Here is a 21,849-nt window from a genome sequence, read left to right as displayed (position 1 = left end):
AACTAAGACCGGGACAGCCCAGCTGCTGATGAGGCAGTGCCTCAGTTAGATCCCCACTGGACTTACCAGCCCGGTGACCCAGGTATCAGGAGACTCAATCATATGATCACCTTTATTCTGGAAGGAATGCAGAAAAATACTCATATCCATGTCAATTATGATAAAGTCAGAGAAATTACCCAAGGGGCAGACAAAAATCCAGCCTTATTCTTGACACGCCTCACAGAGGCAGTCCAGAGGTATACCAACCTAGATGTCACTACCCCTACTGGGTTACTCTACTTTCACGTTCAATTCATCAGCCAATCTGGCCCTGACATCAGACGCAAGCTTCGACAACTAGAAAAGGGCCCTGAGACCCCCCAAAGAGACCTTCAAGAAGTAGCCTTTAAGGTGTTCAATAATAGGAGGAGGCTAAGAGACAAAAAGAATGTGAGAGAAAAGCTAAATATGCCTTTTTGGCAGCAGCAATTAAGGAAAGAGATCAGCCTGGCCCAAGTCATCCCAGAATGGGGCTTAAGACTCCCCCCGGACCCTGCTTCTGATGCAACCAGTCAGGACTCTGGGCAAAGGCATGTCCAAACCCGCAGCCCCCCACAAAAGCATGTCCAACCTGTGGCCAATGGGGACACTGGAAGATGGACTGTCCCCAGGGGAGGTCCCCACCGTCCAGACCTGGAGAGTGGAATGTCCACAGGGACGCCCTGGCGCATCTGAGGAGATCCCCACTTCTCCTCAAAATCCCAGCCCAACTCTACGAGAGTTGTTCCAATGATGGGGCCTGGGTTCCAGCCCCCCGGCCCGTGTCCTAAACATGAGGTCGGAACTTAGGGTATACGGGGTAGTGGCCAGAAAAAAGATCTCTTCTATAGTAGACACTGGAGCCACTTTCTCTCTCTTAACTTCCTACTCTGGCCCAACTCAAGACTCAGAATTCACAATCAAGGGGGTCTCTGGAGTTCCCCTAAGGCCAAAAATCAGTCCTCCATTACTCTGTCAATTTGGAAAAGTGACCCTTATACACTCATTCCTCATAATGCCTCAGTGCCCGATGGCACTCCTAGGGAGAAATTTGTTATCCAAATTGGGGGTCTTTATTACCATACCCCACCTCGATACAGTCTCTATATTCTGCATGCAGATGGCACCTAGACAGTCCCTATCCCTCTCTCCTGACCTTCCCTTGGATCTACCCACCTTAAACCCCCAAGTCTGGGACACTGATCACCCATCCATTGCCAAACATCATCCCCCAGTCCACATTATCCTAAAAGACCCCTCGACTATAATCACCCAGCAACAGTACTCTCTCACCCCAGAGGCCCACAAGGGACTTAAGCCTATCATACACCATCTTCTTCAAGCCTCTATCCTAGTTCCTACCTATTCACCACACAACACCCCTATTCTGGCAGTAAAAAAGGGACCAAATTCTTGGAGAATGGTCCAGGACCTGAGAAAAATCAATGAGGCCATTATGCCGACATTCCCAGTAGTCCCTAACCCTTACACCCTTCTGTCTACCATACCCCTGACTGCAACCCACTTCACAGTATTAGATCTCAAAGACGCTTTTTTCACCATCCCCCTCCACCCCCTCTCCCAACCCCTTTTCTCCTTCACCTGGCAAGACCCCAAGACTCATGTGTCCCAACAGCTAACATGGACAGTTCTCCCCCAGGGGTTCAGAGACAGTCCCCACTTTTTTGGACAGGCTTTACAAAGGGACCTACAGACACTCGACCTAGTCCTGAGTCATCTCCTCCAATACGTAGATGACCTCCTCCTTTGTAGCCCAACTGGAAAACTCTGCCTCCAACATACTGCCAAACTCCTTGGGGCCCTGGGATCCTGGGGTTATCAGGTATCCCAATCTAAGGCCCAAATAATCCAGACAAAAGTCACCTACTTGGGGCTTTCCATATCCCATCAACAAAGAACTATTCCCCCAGACAGAATCCAGGCCTTAATTAACCATCCACTTCTAAAAACAAAAAGGGAACTCCTGTCTAGCCTCAGCCTCCTAAATTTTTTCCGTATCTGGATTCCCAACTTCTCCCTCATTGCAAAGCTGCACTATGAAGCAACTAAAGGATGTCTGGATGAGCCCCTCTTTAATCCTTCCTCGCTGGCCAATCCTCTTAGCCAGCTCACCCAGAGCCTCCTCCGAGTGCCAACTCTCCACCTGCAAGATCACACCAGACCATTCTTTCTCTTTGTACATTCCAACCAAGGACAGGCCCTGGGGCTTCTATGTCAGCAGGCTGGAGACACCTGGGCTCCCATAGCCTATCTATCAAAACAGTTAGACATGGTGACCAAGGGGTGGCCTCCCTGCATACAGGCCATGGCTGCTATCGCAGCCCTCATACCCGAAGCAAATAAACTCTCCAGACATGCCCCTTTAACAGTCTGTTCTCCACACACCTTCCGAGACTTGCTATCACATCAGCCTTTCCTCTCCCTTCCCCCTTCCAGGGTACAGGTCCTACATGCCTTTCTTCTCAACCCTCAGCTCTCATTCTCCCCCTGCTATCCCTTTAACCCCGCCAGCTTATTACCCATGTCCTCTACAACAGACTCCCTCTTACACAGCTGCAGCCTAACAGTAGATCTTACCCAAAACCCCTTCCAACATGTAACAGATCAGCCCATCCTAGACCCAGACACCCCACACTGGTTCATTGATGGCAGCTCTCAAAAATCCCCACCCTCTGCAGCAGGATATGCCATCATCCAGGGACACCTTTGTCACAATCACGGAACCCAGACAATTGAAGCTTCATCGCTGCCACCTCACACCACCTCTCAACAGGCAGGTGAGAACTGATAGCTCTCACCAGAGCTTTAACTCTAGCTAAAAATCTAAGGGTCAACATCCACACAGACTCCAAATATGCCTATAACATACTTCACTCAAACGTCCTAATATGGAGAGAAAGAGGTTTCCTAACCCAAAACAGATCCCCCATTATTAATTCAGACCTGATCCGCAAATTTCTAGAGGCAGTACTCTTACCAAACAAAGCCGCCATCCTTCACTGTAGGGGACATCAAAAGGGAAGTCTCATATCAGCCTACAACAATGCTGCAGACCAGAAGGCAAAGGAGATAGCCCTGTCCCAACCTTCCCTCCAGTCCCCTGTCATCTTATCTTTGACTCCACCCGACCCTCCCACCACCAGAGAAATCCTCTCTTATCTACACTCACTTTTTCATCCCTCATCCAAGACACTCCAACAGTTCCTCTGTAACCATGTCCCCATATCCAATCCTGACCAACAATATTTAGATAACCTTACCCACTCCTGTCAAACATGTCAACGTACTAACCCCAATTCCAACCTTAAACCGACATCCTTTCCAACCCATCAAATGCGAGGCAGCCTCCCAGCACAGCATTGGCAGAGAGACTTTACTCATATGCCCCGGGTTCGGAGAGTCAGATATCTTCTAGTCCTTGTGGACACCTTTTCGGGATGGGTAGAAGCATTTCCCACTACAAACAAAAGAGCCCACACAGTGGCCCAAATCCTCCTCACAGAAATTATCCCCAGGTTTGGCCTGCCTTCATCTCTACAGTCTGATGGCCTGGAATTTACATCCAAGGTCACCCAACAACTTGTCCAATTCTTAAAGATACCCTGGAAATTTCACATTCCATACTGTCCCCAGTCCTCAGGAAAGGTAGAAAGGATGAATAGAATAATCAAAGAAACCCTTACCAAACTAACCCTCGAGGCACATCTGGACTGGACTAAACGTTTGCCAATTGTTCTCCTCAGAATACGGGCTTTGCCCAGAAAGCCCCTGGGGCTGAGTCCTTTTGAAATGATGTTTGGAAGGCCCATGCTCCCTCCTGGACTCCCCGCTGAACCTCCTCCCGTATCAAGCTTCCTACACTCCCCTCTGCTGGCGCAACTCCACAATGCCCTCTGGAAATACGTCAACCACAATTTGCCTGCCCCTGACCCCCAAGCCTCCCTGCCCCCTTTACAAATTGGGGACATGGTCTACCTGTCTGATAGTCCCCAGAGTGACCTAAGCCCAAAGTGGCAGGGACCACTCAAAGTCATCCTCCTTACCCCAACTGCAGCTAAACTCGAGAAAGTCACTTCCTGGGTACACCTCTCTCGTCTAAAACGGGTCACCTCCAATCCTGCGCTGCCCTCCTTAAATGACACCTATCAGGTCTCCCTCACAGGACCCACCTCTTTAAAATTCACCCGGCGACAACCCCTGTCAACCATCGGAGAGGACACTGAATGACCTGGACTCTCTTCAACCTACAACTGTTCCTGATGCAACTACTCCAAGACCTCTGGACCAGTGCCCCAACAGGAACCTTCTTCACAGACCTGACTACACTGGTGTCTCAACTGTGGCTCCAGGGAACCTTCTACAACCTGACTCCAGACTAAATCGATTTCTTTACTCTCATTCTCTACATCATTCTACATCCTAATGAGCACTGTTCCTCCTCAGATTCAAACCACCACCAACTTGAGGCCTTCTGCCCCTCGCCCTGACTGGCCTCTCCCTGTCTTTCTAACTATAACTGCACTCTTAATCTTAATCTTTGCAATAGGCCTAGTAACTGTCTCCCCTCAAGCTGGCCACCTATCCTTCGTCTTTCCGTGGGCATCGCCTACGTTGCTAGCTGTGTTCTACTCCTAGGGCGCTATTTCCTCTGCACTGCCTAACAGTCCCATGACTCCCCTGCTCCTTATCCTTGCTGCACTCCCCAGCCTTCTGGCTACTCCCTGCCCCTGCTCAGACATTTATTCCTACGTACATTCCTCATGTTATAATACAGCTCCAAAACCATGCACCATGAACCTCGGGGGCGGGAAGTCCAAATCCCTACTCGCTGTCAAAGTACGAAAGAGGGAGTTTTGTGAGTACCTGCCATAAGCCAAATGGAAAAAAACGTATGTTTCTATCCGATTACCCACTGGGGGTACTCAGACAGGGGCAGGGTACTAGATCAAAATCAGGAAAAGAAACAAGAACAAGTCATAAAGAACATAATTTCCTGGTTACAGGTGACCCCTGGGCCTTACAAACACCTAGACTTCCTTTCCCAATTACGGCCTCTCCTAAAACCTCCCTCTGGCAACCGACACCTTACCCTCCTTCTCAACTCTTCCTTCCAATTCTTCCAACACACACAACACACATCCCAGTGTTGGATAGGCATGTCACTGTCTCCCTCACCACACAGAGCCAGTTCTTGGCCCTCAACCTGGCTGTCACAGGGCAACTGTGCTTCCCATTCCCAACAGAAAACCACACAACTCATTGGGCCAGTCTCTGACAATGTCCTACTCTCAGCCTCTTCAAACCTAACCTGTATTGACTACTCTAGTCCCAACTACACTGGTCTTACAAACTCCACTCCCTCCTTCTGTTCCACTTGGGTTCTCTGGAACAGCACAAATAATTGCACCAATCCGGGAATCTTCATTCTCTGTGGGACCTAGGCATATTCATGCCTCCACTTAGACCCCCCGCTGGACCCTGCATCTTGGTCTTCCTGACCCCGGGCCTAACATTCCTCAAAGATGAAGCGGTAGAAGGAATAGTCTACCCCCAAGGGGAACTTTCCCACAGGAAAAGACAAGCTGTCATAGCCCCACTCCTGATTGGGACTAGCATAGCAGCAGCCCTAGGAACCAGGATTGGAGTCATCTCGACCTCTGCCCATTTCTACTACAAGTTGTCCCAAGAACTTAATAAGGACATGGAGCAGGTAACGGAGTCCTTCGTTTCAATCCCAAACCAAATTAACTCATTAGCTTCTGTGGCTCTACAAAATAGGTGAGCCCTGGACCGTCTCACCGCGGAAAAGGGAGGGACCTGCCTTTTCCTAGGAGAGGACTGCTGCTATTTTGTTAATGAAACGGGCATAGTCCAGGGCAGAGTCAAAGAACTCAGAGACAGAACTGACCGCCGCAGAAAAGAGTTACAAAACCTTTACACTCCCCAAAACCTGTTCCAACAGATCCTCCCTTGGTTGCTCCCTTTCCTGGGACCATTGATACTTATCCTTCTATTCCTCTTATTTGGACCCTGTCTCTTCAATCTCTTTCAAAGGTTTCTCCAAGAACGGATTCGGGCCATCTCTCAAGATCAGGTCAAGACCATTCTTCTTCTCGAGAGCCTCACCTCAAGCTCAGAAAAAAAGAGACCATGGGCCCTAGGGCGATCTTCCATTCCAGAGCCAAAACCATCGCCCCTATCCAGCAGGAAGTAGCCAGAGAGATACAGCGCCCTTTACCCCATTTTTTATGATTTTTTTATGATTTCAGGGTCTGGAATGAAGGAGTCTTTTGGGCCTAGAAAAGAGAACAACAGTCTCAAAGGGCCCTTACTGAATCATCTAACTTCAGAGAAAACAAAGTAGCCAGAGAGATACGGCGCCCTTTACCCAATTTTTTTATGATTTCAGGGTCTGGAATGAAGGAGTCTTTTGGGCCTAGAAAAGAGAACAACAGTCTCAAAGGCCCCTCGCTGAATCATCTAACTTCAGAGAAAACAAAGTATAACTTTAGTTCCACCCTGATGCTCCAGGCCGTTTGCATCTATCTGGGACTTATCACCCCCTGTCCGGAAACCTACATACCCCCTACACCCACCCAGAAGACTTATCAACCCCTGCCCAACTACAAATGTCATCTCAACAAAAGAATACTCAAAATATCCCGCCTGATTGACGTTTCCCTTATTGCTTCCACAAACCTCCCTATAAGTATGAAGCCTCCCTGATCCCTCTTGGCTGCTCAGCCTGGTCATTAGGCCAACTGTCGCCCCTCCTTACCTGAATAAAGGTAACCTATTTCTGTTGAGGTCCTCTTTCCTTTTCTGCCTCGCCCGAACTATGCCTTACAAGTACAGGAAAGCAGACAGGCAAAGCAATTTTCTGATACTATAAAAGCAAAGAAAAGGGGGGAGGGGGGTGTGCAGAGGATGAGATGGTTAAAGAGCATCACTAATTCAGTGGACAGGAATTTGAGCAAACTCCTGAAGATAGTGGAGGACAGAGGAACCTGGCTGCCTACAGTCTACAGGGTCAGATATGACAGCGACTCAGTAACAACGCAGAAGCAGAAGACCGTTGCTCCGGGTAAACCAAATTGGATCCTGGATCAGAAAAAAAAAAAAAAAAAGCCGTTAATGGGAAAAGTGGTGAAACCTGACTAAACTGTGTCCTTTAAGCAATAGTATGCTACCATTGTCAATTTCTTAGTTTTGGCAAAGGTGCCATCGTTATTTAACATTAGTGGAAGATGGGCACAGGGTATATGAGAACTCTGTACTATCTTTGCAACTTTTCTGAAAATCTAAGATTATTTCAAAATTAAAAGTCCGTGAAAAAAAAAAAAAAAAAGACTGTTGCTGCTCCCTGTCGCTCTGAGCGTGAAAACTCAACAGCCTGTGTCATCTTTTGGGATGTTTCCTCCCTTAAGGACAGCAGTGGAAACTCCAGCGCCCCCTAGTGACAGATGTAGGTGTGTGCACAGCAGTCGGCTCGCCCCGCGGGCAGCCAGGCCCCACGAACCCTCTGCATCTCCCTGCCCCCGCGCCCCCCACCCCGGTTCAACCATCTGAAGTTTGTGCCGTCACTCTCTCATCTTAGAACCTAACCTGTTCTCGCTCTGCGTCCCCACCTTTGGGCTGAGAGTCACTTAGGACCCTCTTAAATTGATGGCTTCCCAGGACCTGACCTAGAAGGCTGATTCAGCGGGTTGGAGATGAGACCCCCAATACTGAGTATTTTTCCCTCGTACCCCGAGTGATTCTCACTATTGGAAGCTGTTTGGTAAACGAACCATCTTCGTTTCAGTCCTGCTGTAGGATTAGGACAGTAAAGTATCTCTCAGTGACTTTACCTCTAAGTGAACTTGGGAACAGACTACTGGTTAACAAATGGAATGTTCCTGAGGTTCCCGACGGTGCAGCTGATTCCTACTGCGAGTACATTATCCGGCAACTTTACCTTCCTCATCAGCAGGATGACTGGAGTGAGCGCAGCTCCAAACCCCAGAAACGTTCCGGCCACGGGAGCCAGACGAGGCACGTAACTCGGAGCCTGGACGACCCCGGAAGGGCGTCGGCCCAGCCCAGCCCTCCCCTGCGGGGACCACCCTCCTCAGCGGAGACTGGCAGCACAGTCTCCCTCAGGGTAGGGAGGATTTTCTCGGGGTAGGGAGGATTTTCCTTCTACGAGATGCCCCGGCCAGGCGGCCCTGAGGCCAGAGAGCTGATCTAACAGGCCCGACTTCCTGTCCTCTTCTCGGGGCGCACGTCGGCACCAGTGAGAGTAGGGGGCTAGGTTGGGGACCCCGTCGCTGTGGGTTGCGGGCTGCCTTCCGAGCTGGACACGGCCAGGCTCTCCTTGTTCTGGGGCCTGAGGGACTCCCCGGGGAAACATAACCGCGAACGTTTCTGAAGAGGGAGAATGTCTTCGGCCGCCCCCCGCCTGAAGAACTCCTTCTGGGTCGAAAATAGGCTGAGGGCCCTCGGGAATAAACACTGTTTGTTTCCGTAGGGAGGGGAGTGACTCGTCATAACACAACACCGGGCCAAGAGATCAAGTCTCTTGCCGAGAGTCATCCTCTCGGGGTACACACACAGCGTGGCGACCTTCAGGCGAAGACCCCAGCCTCCTCAATCAAGCTGACGAGAAACCCATGCGCATGCGCAGAACCGCTCGGCGGCTCGGGCGGGGCTCTCGGGGTGGGGCGAAGGTCAGTCACGTGGGCCTCGAAGCCCTCTCCGCGATTTCCCTATAAGGACTTGGGTCGCCGAGCCCCGCCCCCGGCCGGGCCCTGGAATGCGCGGAGGGGCAGACCCACAAGATAGACTCAACCATTTGCAAACAGGAAGGGGGGGTGAAACAGTTTACACTGTAAGACGAGGTGTAAAAAAGATGGAAACTCAGTAATCAGACCTAGAGAATCATTACCCTTTCTACTGTGTTCTAAGCTGCCCGCTCGACACGTCCTTCCCTTGCACTCGGTCAAAACTGCGCCCTCTGAGCACATCGGCAACTCCCCTGTCCCATCGCCCTGCCAGGCTCGCACTGTTAGCCGAGAATGGTGACTCCCTTCCTTCCGGTCCTCTAAGCGAAGGCCGGAAGTGCCGGTTTGTACCGTCTCTGGGAGTGGAAGGGAGTTGGTAGCGGCAGCTGAGGCAGCGAGGAGGTTCCAGAAGCTCTCGGATTCTCGCGGCAGAGTTAGGGTGAGTGGTGCTCGCGGTCGGCCGCGGGAGGCCCGTCCCGAGATGCATTCCCGCGGGGCGGCTGGGGTTGGCGGAGTGGTTAGCAGCGCTGCCGGGGGCGCACCTGGGCAGGTGTGCGTGCGGGTTCCTGGGTTTCGAGCCCACGGGCCGCTCCCGCGTCCAATGCCGCGGCCGGAACTGGCCCGGACGCCAGCTTCGCTCCTCTGCCCAAACTTGGAGCTAGGGAAGTGTGGTTTAGCCTGCTGGCGCCGCGAGCTTGGGCGGCAGCCGGCCTGCGAAACCCGAGCCCCGCGGAGCTGACGCTGGGACTAAGTTTAGTTTCTAACGTAAACTTGCCCAATTCCAGAGAGTTTGCGCAAAAACTGTAGCCTGGTGCGGTCCCCGGACGCCCGCCCGCTGCAGCTGTTATTGCAACTGTATGCCTACGTTTAGTGGGAATAACCACCTCAAATTCACAACTTCAACTGAGTATCCACTTTTGTAACTGGAGTGTTCTGATTTTTTTTTTTAAGTGATAGTTGGACAAACAGGAGTTTGGGGTTTAGTTTGAGGCTTCAGGAAAACTCCCAAAAAACTCCTTGTTATTCTGGGGTGGAGCCTCCGAGTTAAGTCCGTTTTAAGTGTTTACTTTCAAAGTAGCTGAATTGGTTTATCAAAGAGTGTATCATTTCTTTACAGAACTTTGAAACAAATAAGCGTTGAGATTTTAACTGAAGTGCAGAAAGTTGTACATCTAAAGGTGGAGAAAATGAGTGATTCTTAAAATTACTACTTTTTGTTTCATTGTTCTGGAAGGCTTTTGATGAAAACCCAGCAAGAAAAACTTTAAAATGTGAGGCTTTACAGGCTAGTGAACCTCGACAACGAATTGCCTTTGTCAAGTGCTGAGAACTTTTTGGGTGTGGCAGTCTTAGAGGACTAATCCTACCTTCCACCGGAAGTTTGCTTAGGAATTGAAAACTTGGTTAAGTTGGAACGGAAACACCAGCCTGAAAATATACTTTTCAAAAACTGTGGTTAGCACCAAAAAAGTATATAAACTTAGCTTGTAAAAAAAAAATACATTTATTAAATGAGACAGTAGATTTGGTCTGGACTGGAAAGTAGATGTTATGTGCCATCACATTAGGAAGTGTTTCCTAAGATGGGAGTTTTTCATTAAAGAACGTATATTTCCAGAATACTATCAATTTTGAGTGTTCTGTAGAAAGTCTTCAGATTAGTTTACATTTATTACCACTATAAATGCTGGACTCTAGAATTCTAACTAGAGTATTCTGGGCTTCCCAGGTGGCGCTAGTGGTAAAGAACCCAGCCCCTGATGCAGGAAACGTAATAGACGAGAGTTCGATCCCTGGGTCGGGAAGATCCCCAGGAGGAGGGCGGGGCAACCCACTCCAGTATTCTTGGCTAGGGAATCCCATGGACAGAAGAGCCTGGCAGGCTACAGTCCATAGGGTCGCAAAGAGTGGGATGCGACTTAGCAACCTCAAAGTATTATTTGTGTGCGTGTGTGTGCACTCCTCAGGATGGAATTCTCCAGGCAAGAATACTGGAGTGATTTGCCGTTTCCTCCTCCAGGGGATCTTCCCCACCCAGGGACTGATCCCACATCTCCCCTGTCTCCTGCATTGCAGGCAGATTCTTTACCGCTGAACCACTGGGGAAGCCAATATTGGTATGGGTTAATCCCATTTTATAAATGAAACCAGAGTATCTACAAATTCTGAAAAGTCTTTTTGTTGCCCTTGGTGTGTGGGGAAAGCCTCTTTGAGGATCTTTATTTTCCATTTCTCCCATCACTTAATCTAGCCTAACTTTTTCCTGACATAGTTTGTATCTGTCCTTTTGTCATAACCCTGAATGATTCTCTTCCTATTTGATCCAGCTAGAAGGATAAATCCAGAAATTCATTACCACCAGCACTCCCCTTCCCTGATTAAGACACGGTTATACTCCTTCAGTTCTGTAAACTGATTTTCCTTAACAGCTCTTGAATTGTTTTCATTCACTTTTTCTCATGCATCTGAAATCTTTGTGAGTTTCATAGAGGTTGACTCCAAGTCTCAGGGTTTTCAAGTTCCATACAACACAGAGCCTTTCACACCGAAGATCTTTCATTAAATGCCTCAAAAGTCTAGACTGAGCTTATGATGAGTGAAAACATAACTTGGAAACCATGGGTGCCTGCATAGCAATCTTCTCAATGTACATAAATAATCCTTAGGTTGATGTATAAAATATTTTCAGTTTTATTTTTCCCTAGCCTATAAGAGTTGTGCATTTGCTGAAGGCTTGTTATATGAAGAGAGTTACAGGCTGGCTTGTTTGGGGAAAGTAAAAGTGGACAGCATACCTGAATCATAGCAAGGAGGACGGTGACAGTATCTAAAGTGATTGGCTCCTTGAGATCATAGCACTGTTTCTCATTTGGCTCCCTCTCCACCCGAGTTGGGTGGCTCAGGTGATAATCTGCCAGCAATACTGGAGATCCAAATTCCATCCCTGGGTTGGGATTCCCTGGAGAAGGGAATGGCTACCCACTCCAGTATTCTTGCCTGGAGAATTCCATGGACAGAGGAGCCTGGAGGGTTACAGTCCATGGGGTCGCAAAGAGTAGGACGACTGAGCGACTAACACACTACCGCCAGAGTTAATTCTACCCGTACTCTCAGTTTGGTAAGGGAAAAAAAAAACAGCTTTTCCTTGTTTTGAAATAACTTGACAGCAAAGCTGAACTCCCTATCACTGAAAGGATCCAGATTTCTGGTGGGAGATAAACTCACAGATCAGAATCCAACCTCTTTGAAAAAGTAAAGGTCCATGTAGTAACTTGCCCAGTGTTATACTACCAAATTTTGATAGCATTAACTACCCTAATTTGTTAGGATTAAGACTAACATTTCAATTTCTTAATTCTAAGGATGTCTTGTAGCTTTTAGGGTTTTTCAAGTTCTTTCCCCCACCCTTCCCCCCACCCACCCAGAAAAAACTTAGAAACAAAGAACTTTTCTGAATTCATAGTATTTGATAATCATGTACCACCTTTGAGTTATTTTTCAGTTTTGTTACACATTGTTTTAACTTGAGAGTCATACTTTTGGAATGAAAACTATGTAACTCATTTCATAAGTTGAACCAATCATCTCATTTCTTCACAGTTGCCTCCCCAACTATATTTAAGTTCCTCAAAGAGAGCACACCTACCTTAACATTTCTTAATTCTTAAATGATAATCAGCATTCATGATGTATGATGCACATAAATGTAATTCTGCTGATCATGTTAATGGTTAATAATTAAGGATCAGATGAGCTAAAGAAAAACTGAGGGCATTGTCAGTGCTGACCCCCAAAATACCTTTATAACTTCAAAATATCTTGTAATGTATTTACTTATTTAAAGAATGCATGATTAAAATGATTGATTTTAATTAAAGGTGTGATTAAAAGAAAGACTAAATAGGAAATGTATCAAAATTCTAGAATGAAAGTGTGTGTGTTACTTTATAATCTAACGGAAGTATTTTTAAAAAGGTACCTAGAGAAAGGATACTAAATTCAGAATTATGAGGTCTTGTGGGGTTAAGAAATCAGTTCTTATCAACCACTTGACCTGTCTTTTTCATCTGTTTCTTTGTTCTTAAAACAACTGATATTTGTGCATAGTTAGGGTAATACAATGTTGTCAAACAAAACAGACTATTTTTAAACACATGCTTTGTTTTGCAAAGACAGGGGCATACCTAAAATACTAAAGAGATGTGAACTGGTAAATGTGTGCCACTCATTGCATCTTAACCACTAACTCAAGTCCTAGAGTCCATTGAGGAGAGGAAGAAATAATATATGCTGTGATTACTTGTTTTAAAACTACATTTAAAATTACATACAGCTCTCTGTAGTTTAGATAATAAAGGGATTTGCTGCGTCCAGAGATGTTATAAAATGAAAATATCACGAAAGAGTAATTAAAGGAAACTTGGAAACCAGGGAGGAGCATACATCCTAACTTCTACATCAAGTAGGGTATGGCTTACCAGCAGCACATTCCAGTGCATGGCAGGAGTGCTATATTTGATGAATTGGAATTTGTGACTCTCCTTTCTGGAATTTCCTTCTAAAAATCTGAGAACAGAGTAAGCTTTTAAAAAAAAAAAAAAATTCAGGCATAGTCAGAGCTTTTCTAATTATTTCCATAATTGAATGTAGTTTGGCTGGTGTGGTGTAATCAAGGAAAGAATGTAAGAAATAAGTTTTAAAACTCATATGAAGCATTGTGTCCTAAGTTCACTTGGCAGTCCTGACATCTAGGTAGTTCATTCTTTGCAATCCACACACTTATTTTTAGAGCAAGGGCATAGTGTTTTGCTACATCATAGCTAAATGTTGTTTTCAGAACTAAGCTTTAAAACTGTTGTCCTGGTCAGAGTGTGAAATCACTAGTGCCTATTTTAGACCTGCTTGAGAGAATATAACTGATTACAGTGTCTTAGTCTTGTGGGTTAGAGGTTTTGCTGACTGCCCTCGCCACCTCGGTTCTGAAGAATGGTATGGTAAAATTTTATTGTCTGATGACTGTGGGATTTTTTAACTTCAAACAAATTGTTTATAGTCTCAAAGATTTAGTGTTGAACGGGAATTATTAGACGTTATTTTTATTTTCAACTTAAAAGCTTTATGGGGAGAAATTTAGGTTATTAGAGAGCAAAGGTAGTTTCCATATCTCTTAAAATGCTTTCCAAAGCTTCTTAAAAACTAAATTGCTTTAAAAATTTTGTATTGTGCTCTGATTTTTGTTTAGAGGACTTAATCACTTCAGATGATTTGGCTTAGAAGATGAGTAAATGTTCGTCAGTACTGCATAGCACTGAGATATAGAACTAACACTTTTCCTCCAGCGTCCTGACGTCGTTTGTTTCTTGTTTTCTATGTTGTTATTAAGCTGATGGATTGAGTTATTATCAGTCCTTAATCAGCTGTCCAGTAGTACTGGGGACAGGAAATCTTGTTGATAATGCTTTGAGCTTTGAATTAATGTTGGTGGTAATTTGGAACTTGAAATTAGTAACAGACTGTTTACTAAACGTCACAGCTACTAAGGATGAGTGAATTCAAAAGACAAGTCTGGTTTTTTTCTTTGTAGATTGATCCTCTGAGCAATGGTATCAATTAGTTGACAGATTTTTGCCAAGTGACACTGTCCCGTGAAATAGTTTTTAAACCCATCTCTCGGTGGTGCAAATATCTGTGGAAGGTTGGTTCAATTTAGTTTTTGCTATTTCTTGTATTTCCCCTCTTTGTTAGGATTTAACTGCCACCATGTCGAGCAAAAGAGCAAAGACCAAGACCACCAAGAAGCGCCCCCAGCGCGCGACCTCCAACGTGTTCGCCATGTTTGACCAGTCCCAGATTCAGGAGTTTAAGGAGGCCTTCAACATGATCGACCAGAACAGGGACGGGTTCATCGACAAGGAAGACTTGCACGACATGCTTGCTTCCCTGGGTAATGATCAGTTTTAATATTAATAAATCAAACAATTTCTAGAACAACCTTTTCTATTTATTTCTGAAGTCTTAAAAGTTTTGTGAAGCCAATCTAGTGATGTTACAGTTCACTGAGATTCAAAATCTGGAGCATTGTTTCCCAAAGTAAGGTCCTTGGACCACCTGCAGATTTGTAGCCAAGTCTCAGAATCAGGCTGGAGACCAGCTGTGTGTGTGTGTGTGTGTGTGTGTGTGTGTGTGTGTGTGCTGCAAACTCTGATAGTGATTATGAAAGCAGTGTTATTCCTCCTGACATCCCAGCAAAATAGCACAGTCTCCAGACTCTTAATTACAGACCCTTTTCCTCGAGAAGACTTTTTTCCAAATAGTTTTACTATCTTGAACACAAATAGCAAACTGTATAAATGATCATCTGTCATGTCAAAATGTTTACCATGATGCATTTTGTGATGTGATTAAAATTATGACCCTCTGTTTTTTTTTTTTAGGAAAAAATCCCACTGATGAGTATCTGGATGCCATGATGAATGAGGCTCCAGGTCCCATAAATTTTACCATGTTTCTCACGATGTTTGGTGAAAAGTTAAATGGCACAGATCCAGAAGATGTCATCAGAAATGCTTTTGCTTGCTTTGATGAAGAAGCAACTGGTAAGTCTGAGGTAGCCTTTAATTGCCAACTGATATTGTGTGGTTATAGCAGCTAAAATATATAACTTGAAACATGACGACATGTAACACCCTCAGGTTTATACCAGACCTGTTTTGGGGGACAGGTTTCACCTCTGGCATGTTAGGTACTCACTTCACTGCCTCTGCCCTTCAATATTTAATTCACAATTTAATAGGTGAATTTGGAACTTCTTTAGGAAACTCCCATTACTCCTTTACTGGAATAATCCCACAGGGGTTAGGCAGTGTGTGTCAAATGCGTCTTTTACAGGAGCGATCTTGGGAAAAAGTGTAGATTGTTGTAGGTGGTGGTGTCGGTATGGTCCTATTTGGTTTATCAGGTACCTCTCTGCTCTGAGATTGTTTAGATTTGGTATCTGGAATCAGTTGCCCTGGTTTCATAATCCTCTTCTGCATAATAGCTGTCTGATTTCAGGCAACTTCTCTAAGGCTCTTATCAGTAAGATGGTCCGTAATATTTCCTACCTTGTGTGGTTGTTGTGAAGATTAAATGAGGGAATGAAATAGTAGCTTACTGCCTGCATAAAGTGGACTCTCAAACCCAAAGGCTAGCTACATGAATGCCTGCTCCTTTGGCAGAAGTGTATATAAGAGAAAAAAAACAAGGGGGTAACTCACATGGCAAGATTTTTAAGAAAGAAGGCACACCCTTTGGTTACACAGTATTTGGAGTAGTTTAAACAGTCTCAAGTATTAATGTGGGGATGGAAGCACAGCCTCTCCACTCTGGCTTTGAAGGCATCCCACAATAGGGCCTCATCTGGCCTATTTAAATAGACTACCCTCTTGACTTTTGCATCATCTTCCCAACCTTGTTCCAGTCTCCATGCATTGTTGTCTTGACATATCTCTGCCATTTCTGCCTCTGCCTTCCTTCTCACATCACCTCCTTCCCCTTGAAATCAAAAATTCTGAACAGTTATTTCTGGAACCAGTAAGGGAAGGGCAGGCAGAAGAGACCTTTTTTCTTGCCAAAAACTTGTATGTTAATTTTTTTTTTTTTTAACAGTGAACATGTGTTTTTTTAGTGGAAGGGAATAAAACCATTAAAGTGTCTTATCTGTTCTTCAGAGTCATCTCAGTGGTCACATTCTTACTAGAGCCTTAGCTGTGTTTTCGTCCTGTTTTCTCCCGGCCTCTGGGAAAACTTCAAAAGCTCTCGCTTCTCTCCACCCCCACAGTGGTTTGCTGTGTCTCTGCCCGCGCGTGTTCTGCCTGCGCTCAGGCTTGGCTTGTGCGCGTGTTTCCAGTCCTCGGTCTCCCGCTCTCTGCAGCAGCAGCGTGTTCCCTCTTCGTAACCCCTCCCGGCTCCTGTCACAGTCCCTGCACGTAGTTGATTCGTTTACATGGTGGTTGAATGACTTGGCTAAAGAGGAGGAGTTATTTCTAAAATCTAAAAGTCTAAGATTTAGAGAAATTTTTTTTTTTAATCTAGGGTTGAGTTAGCAAAAGAACCCATAAATTTAGAGTTTCTTTTGTGAACTGACCTTACATTTTAAACTTACTTTATAGGAAATATATCAGTGTTTTAGCTTAATTTCACTCACACAAAGAAGTTGCCGTAAAGTAGAAACTTGATGAATTTCAAAAATCTCTGTGCTTGAATTGTCATTTAATACCTTTGGATTACTGCAGGAGTGGGTCTCGATCATGATTGCTCATGGAAATTACTCTTTAAACCAGTCCAGTGGAAATTACTTAGGGAGCCTTTTTAAATATCAGTGTCAGGGTGGCTTCTGGGGCTGTATTGAGCTCCCTGGATGATTCTGATGTGCAGTCAGGTTTCATGAGACCCCTGCTTGCACAGGTCCAAAGTAGAGAACGTTCCTCTCTGTTCACTGTTAGGCTCCATGCCTGTCCCAGCGTCTGTGACATAGTTAATGCTCAACTGTCTACTCGGTGGTTCTGCACTGGGCCTAACCATATTTGTTACTGAATCTAAAAGTAGACTTGTTCATTAAAATTTTTTAAATCTCATTTTGCGTGTTTTAAAAAGGTAAAGTGAAGTGCCTGAAGTAACATACCTTGTTAAAACCGGACCTCACAACTTCAGTATTCTTTCCACTGAAGCATTTTACCAATGTTTATGATGATTTTAGGGCTTCCCAGGTGGTAAAGAATGCACCTGCCAAGCAGGAGTCGTGGGTTTGATCTCTCGGTCTGGAAGATTCCCTGGAGAAGGAAATGGCAATCCACTCCAGTATTCCTGCCTGGGAAATCCCATGGACAGAGGGAGGGCTGCAGTCCATGGGGTTGCAAAAGGGTTGGACACGACTTAATGCCTAAATAAGAACAATGATAATTTTAGTGTATTTGCTTGTAGAACTGATCATACATGGTATGTTGAGGAAGCATCATACTTCATGGCTTCTGGTTAGGCATAGGATTAGCTGTTGTTACCAAGAGATTGGGACGTTGTTGTCGGGTGAGGTCAGTAGAGCAGAGAAGGTTAATATCACTAAGCAACGGAGCATTTTCTAGGCAGCTGTGCTGAGGCTGGCTTAGTCATGTCAAAACTGTATTTCATACATTTGCATGCTTATAGTCCTTAACGTAAACCCTGTGCTTAGTCAAGTGTAGATGCTCCTTGTAATTATTCCTCAGGGGAGTGTCTCTTCTGATGTCCATTTCTTTATTCTTCAGGCACCATTCAGGAGGATTACCTGAGAGAACTGCTGACCACAATGGGAGACCGGTTTACAGATGAGGAAGTGGACGAGCTGTACAGAGAAGCACCTATTGACAAAAAGGGGAATTTCAATTACATTGAGTTCACGCGCATCCTTAAGCATGGAGCGAAAGACAAAGACGACTAAAAAGAACTTCAGATTCCAGCCAAACGTTCCTTGTTGCCACTCTGGGTATTTCTGAGACTTTCTCTTAGAGCCTATTGCATGCCCTTAGCTTTACAGCTTCTGCCTTTCTTGTTGTATTTATTCTCAGCCATTTGGGGCACATGCATCTCTATAATCAGACTGGATGTGGGACTTCTTGTCATTTTAAGAATAGAAAATAGGGTAATTTAACTTACCAGCTGCCTTCTACCCTCCCCGCCCCCAGTAACTGCAGTCTACAGAGTCAATATATTTTTTCAGAGAAGGTTATTCACTCAATTTTTTCTGAATCATAATTAAACTTTATGATAAAAACTTATTTGTTTAAAACTTTTTTATTTACCAAAATTGACTTTTATTGGTCTTGGTGCATTATCTAAAGAAGGGTAGTAAGGCAAATCCTAGAAAATTATATATATGGTGGTTATACTTACCCCTTACTCCTTCCAGGTTTCCTAACAGTTCTATTTACTTTATTCAGTCTTCCCCCCCTTTTAAAAAATAATCCAGTTTTTATGGAGTTTCTGCACTTTGCATTTTAAAATAATTTCCTGTAGAATTTGCATAGATAAACATATATGATAGCTTTGGTAGCTTTAAATCCTAAAATTCAATATTGAACCTGCCAGCATCCCTCCAAATCTCTTCTAAGCTTTTTGTACATTCCTTCATGTCGTTTAAAACTAGACCAGGCCACTGAGTGCAATTTTACTTTGTCCTAATTTTTAAAACTGTTTTAGCCCCCAAAGGTTCTATGGAATGCTTTTATCAAAAAGGTAGATTTTTCTGTATTATATTTCAAAGTGTTGAAAATAGACTTTTTTTTTCTGTATGTAGTTTCTTTTTAACACACGGTCCCTATTGAAACACCATGTTTGTTTATGCAGAGATTCACATGAGTTCATGGACAAATCTTTGACATTCCTGACCTGCCCACAGTCAGAACAGCTGAAGCTACATGCCTGGGAAAGTGAGATCATTATTTCAATCCTAAAAATAACTTCTGCTATTTGCAGGAATGCAGGACTGTTTTCAGAGTTAATCAGGAAATGGTAGACAGTTTCATTTACTTTGGGCTTCAAAAATATGACTCTTGAAGATTCGTGAGTTTAAGAAAGATCTTGAAACACTGGGGGAAAGTTAGGTGGGAAGAGTGGATGGATAATTAGGCTATGAAGATGAATAATGGACTGTTACTCATAATTTTATACTACTAATAACAAGACTATCCTTGGACAAAACTATTACCTCAGTGAACGTGCAATTACTGAATGCCTTTAGGGCATAAGACCTTCACACTCAACAGAATAGGTGAGCTGGATTCTTTTACCTCATGAGGCCAGCTTTATAAGAACAGGGGTGGAAGGACCAGTGATGAGACTGCTCCTTGCACCTTTTAAGATTAGGCTCTTAGTACCTGCCTTAACTTGTCTTTAGAGTGTTCCTGAATTTCATCAATGGTTTAAGTAAGCAAAGTACTTTTTTCAGGCTATAGCCATGATGCTGAAATTTTGTTTGTTGGACTGAATTTACATTTCATCTGGAAAAAAAAAATCACTTCTGCTTTGTTAACAAATTTCCAGTGAAGAACAAATAACATTGTTCCCATACTGGGAGGGAAAAAAGTGGCCTCATCTACTGAAATGATCTCTTGCAGTGTCTCCATTTCAAATAACTGTTCAAAGAACCAGCCACCATTAGAAACAGTGGATGGTCTCCCCTGAATGAAATGTCTCATTTAGTAACAGCATTCTCTATGTGGAAAGTAGGCTTTGCATAGTTAAGATGATTGCCAGTAAAATGCTAAAGCGTGTACTCCAACAGGGAGTGCGTTTGTTAGAAAAACCAGCCTCCCTGATGAAAAGCCATACTTAAAGCAAACCACTGCAAAACTTCTGATGAAACCAGCCTAATGGGGGCAGCCTCCTTACCCAGTTGCTTATGATGACAGTGTCATTCCGACTCCAGGGCCCTGACTACATGATTAAAGAGCCTCTATGCCTGGTTGAGAGCAGCAGTTTATGAGTGCTGCTGGAAGAAACAGGAACAGGCCTGTCTTTACGAGACAAGTGAAAGCAAATTATGAAAAGGAAAGGCAACCATTTTTTACAAGGAATGAGGAGAGAAAGAGCCACAAGAGTTATAACTAGACTATAGGGTGTGCTGGCAAGTTGTAAGGAGGATCAGATAGATGTTGAAAGAGGCTTGGACAGTAGATAAAGCCACAAACACAGTGTGATGGAAACCACGTGAATAATTGGAAGAGTGAGAAGGTTAGTCAATAGTGTTAAGCCACAGAAAAATCGAATATGGCAGAGTTTAAAGGAGGCCACTAGATTTGGAAAGTCAGTCACTTCTGCTAGAGCTGTTAGAGTTTTGAGTGCAGAATTCAATGTAGCAGGAGACAGGGACAGTGTCTAGGTTTTGGGTTCAGTCCAGCTGCATTTTAACATTGTTCGTGCTCCATCATGGCTTTATAACCTTAAGAAAGTTATCTGACCCCCTCAACCTCTGTTCATTTGTAAAATGGAAGTAATGCTCTTGGTTCATAATAGGAACATAATCTATGAATATATAAAGCAGCAGTTTTGTGATTAGGAGCAGTATGGGCTTTAGAGTCAGACTTGGCTGAGTCAATTCTGCCAGTAACAATTCTGCCAGTCTGTTATTTGATGAGCTTTGTGTCCTTGGGCAGGTCACCATAAGTGTCAGTTTCCTCACCTGTTTAACAGGAACAGTACCCTCTATGTTTGTAGTAAAAGTAGAAACAGTAAAGCTAAATGGTCTGCCATCCAGTAGTTATTCAGATTGTGGTTATTCTGTTTACCAGCAGGAGCTGTTTGGCAGTGGGAGAGGCTTATAGGGAAGGCAGGACCACAGGGCATTTCTTTAGCGAAAAAGTGAATGAAACCAAAGGAGTGATGTCTAACAGAAAGAGAACCTAGATCACATGTTGTAGGATTATTCTTAGAAAAATAAAAATGGATAGTGCTCCCTCTGAAAACAGCAAAGGGTAGGTAACAGGAGTTCATCGTATTTGGAGATTAAAAGGCTGAGGTTAGTAGTCTACAGTGGTTTGATAGTAAATTATCTCAAACTAGAATTTTATTGAAGAGTTGTTATTAGTATTTAATGAGAATATACATAAAAATGTGCTGTATAGAATATGTCCTTAAACAGTTTACTTTAGATTTCCAAGTAGGTCCAGTTTGTCAGAATTGTTTGTTTCTTTCTAGGTCCTCTTTTAAGTGTACAAGTTCTTGATTTCCCTGCAACCCTGGTTTTTATCTTTGCTGTCCTGAAAAGTATTGCTGGAGCTCATCTTTCAACAGCCAGTTTTCCCAAGTCCCTATATCTTTTTATCCTAGGTTTCTGTGTGACTGCTCAAATAACAGGCATCGTAACTTCTGTATTAATCTACACACATTTTATAGCTGTCGTAAATATACAACTTGTTTTTTAGTTTAATGTATCTTAAATGGTCATATTTTGGCATACCCACCATTTTTAAGTGTACTACCTATTTTTAAACCATTGTTTTTAATGATCACAATAAACAATTATTTTTGATAA

The 21,849-nt window shown here is 44.3% G+C and overlaps 2 protein-coding genes across 3 annotated transcripts in view; one reads left to right on the top strand and one right to left on the bottom strand.

Moving 5' to 3' along the window:
• Positions 1-11,746, bottom strand: part of LOC139030416 (uncharacterized) — a 19,475-nt gene extending 7,729 nt beyond the window's left edge. Inside the window, exons 1-3 of the mRNA XM_070453025.1 lie at positions 11,600-11,746; positions 8,969-9,551; positions 67-7,143 (exon numbers count right to left, since the gene is read on the bottom strand). Of these exons, the coding sequence (XP_070309126.1) occupies positions 7,073-7,143; positions 8,969-9,551; positions 11,600-11,746 (801 nt within the window). The 3' untranslated portion in view covers positions 67-7,072. The remainder of the gene's footprint in view (positions 1-66; positions 7,144-8,968; positions 9,552-11,599) is intronic.
• On the top strand, positions 9,161-21,849 carry MYL12B (myosin light chain 12B). Of its 2 annotated transcripts, none has more exons than XM_020888585.2 (4): positions 9,161-9,243; positions 14,550-14,748; positions 15,239-15,400; positions 18,086-21,849. In XM_020888585.2, exons 2-4 carry the CDS (start codon positions 14,565-14,567, stop codon positions 18,256-18,258), a joined length of 519 nt encoding a protein of 172 aa, XP_020744244.1. In that variant the 5' UTR covers positions 9,161-9,243; positions 14,550-14,564; the 3' UTR covers positions 18,259-21,849. The 2 variants fall into 2 exon arrangements, with proteins under 2 accessions (XP_020744244.1, XP_020744242.1); XM_020888583.2 differs by lacking the exon at positions 9,161-9,243 and adding an exon at positions 13,687-13,793.

The sequence above is a fragment of the Odocoileus virginianus genome, chromosome 22 (assembly GCF_023699985.2).
Source record: "Odocoileus virginianus isolate 20LAN1187 ecotype Illinois chromosome 22, Ovbor_1.2, whole genome shotgun sequence".
NCBI lineage: Eukaryota > Metazoa > Chordata > Mammalia > Artiodactyla > Cervidae > Odocoileus > Odocoileus virginianus.
Note: the sequence above shows the minus strand (reverse complement) of the source record. Positions and strands in the feature narration are given on the sequence as shown.

Excerpts from the sequence above, each read along its gene's own strand:
- MYL12B (XM_020888583.2), top strand. Across the intron at positions 14,749-15,238 it reads CGACATGCTTGCTTCCCTGG|GAAAAAATCCCACTGATGAG; the intron begins GTAATGATCAGT and ends TTTTTTTTTTAG. Across the intron at positions 15,401-18,085 it reads CTTTGATGAAGAAGCAACTG|GCACCATTCAGGAGGATTAC; the intron begins GTAAGTCTGAGG and ends TTTATTCTTCAG.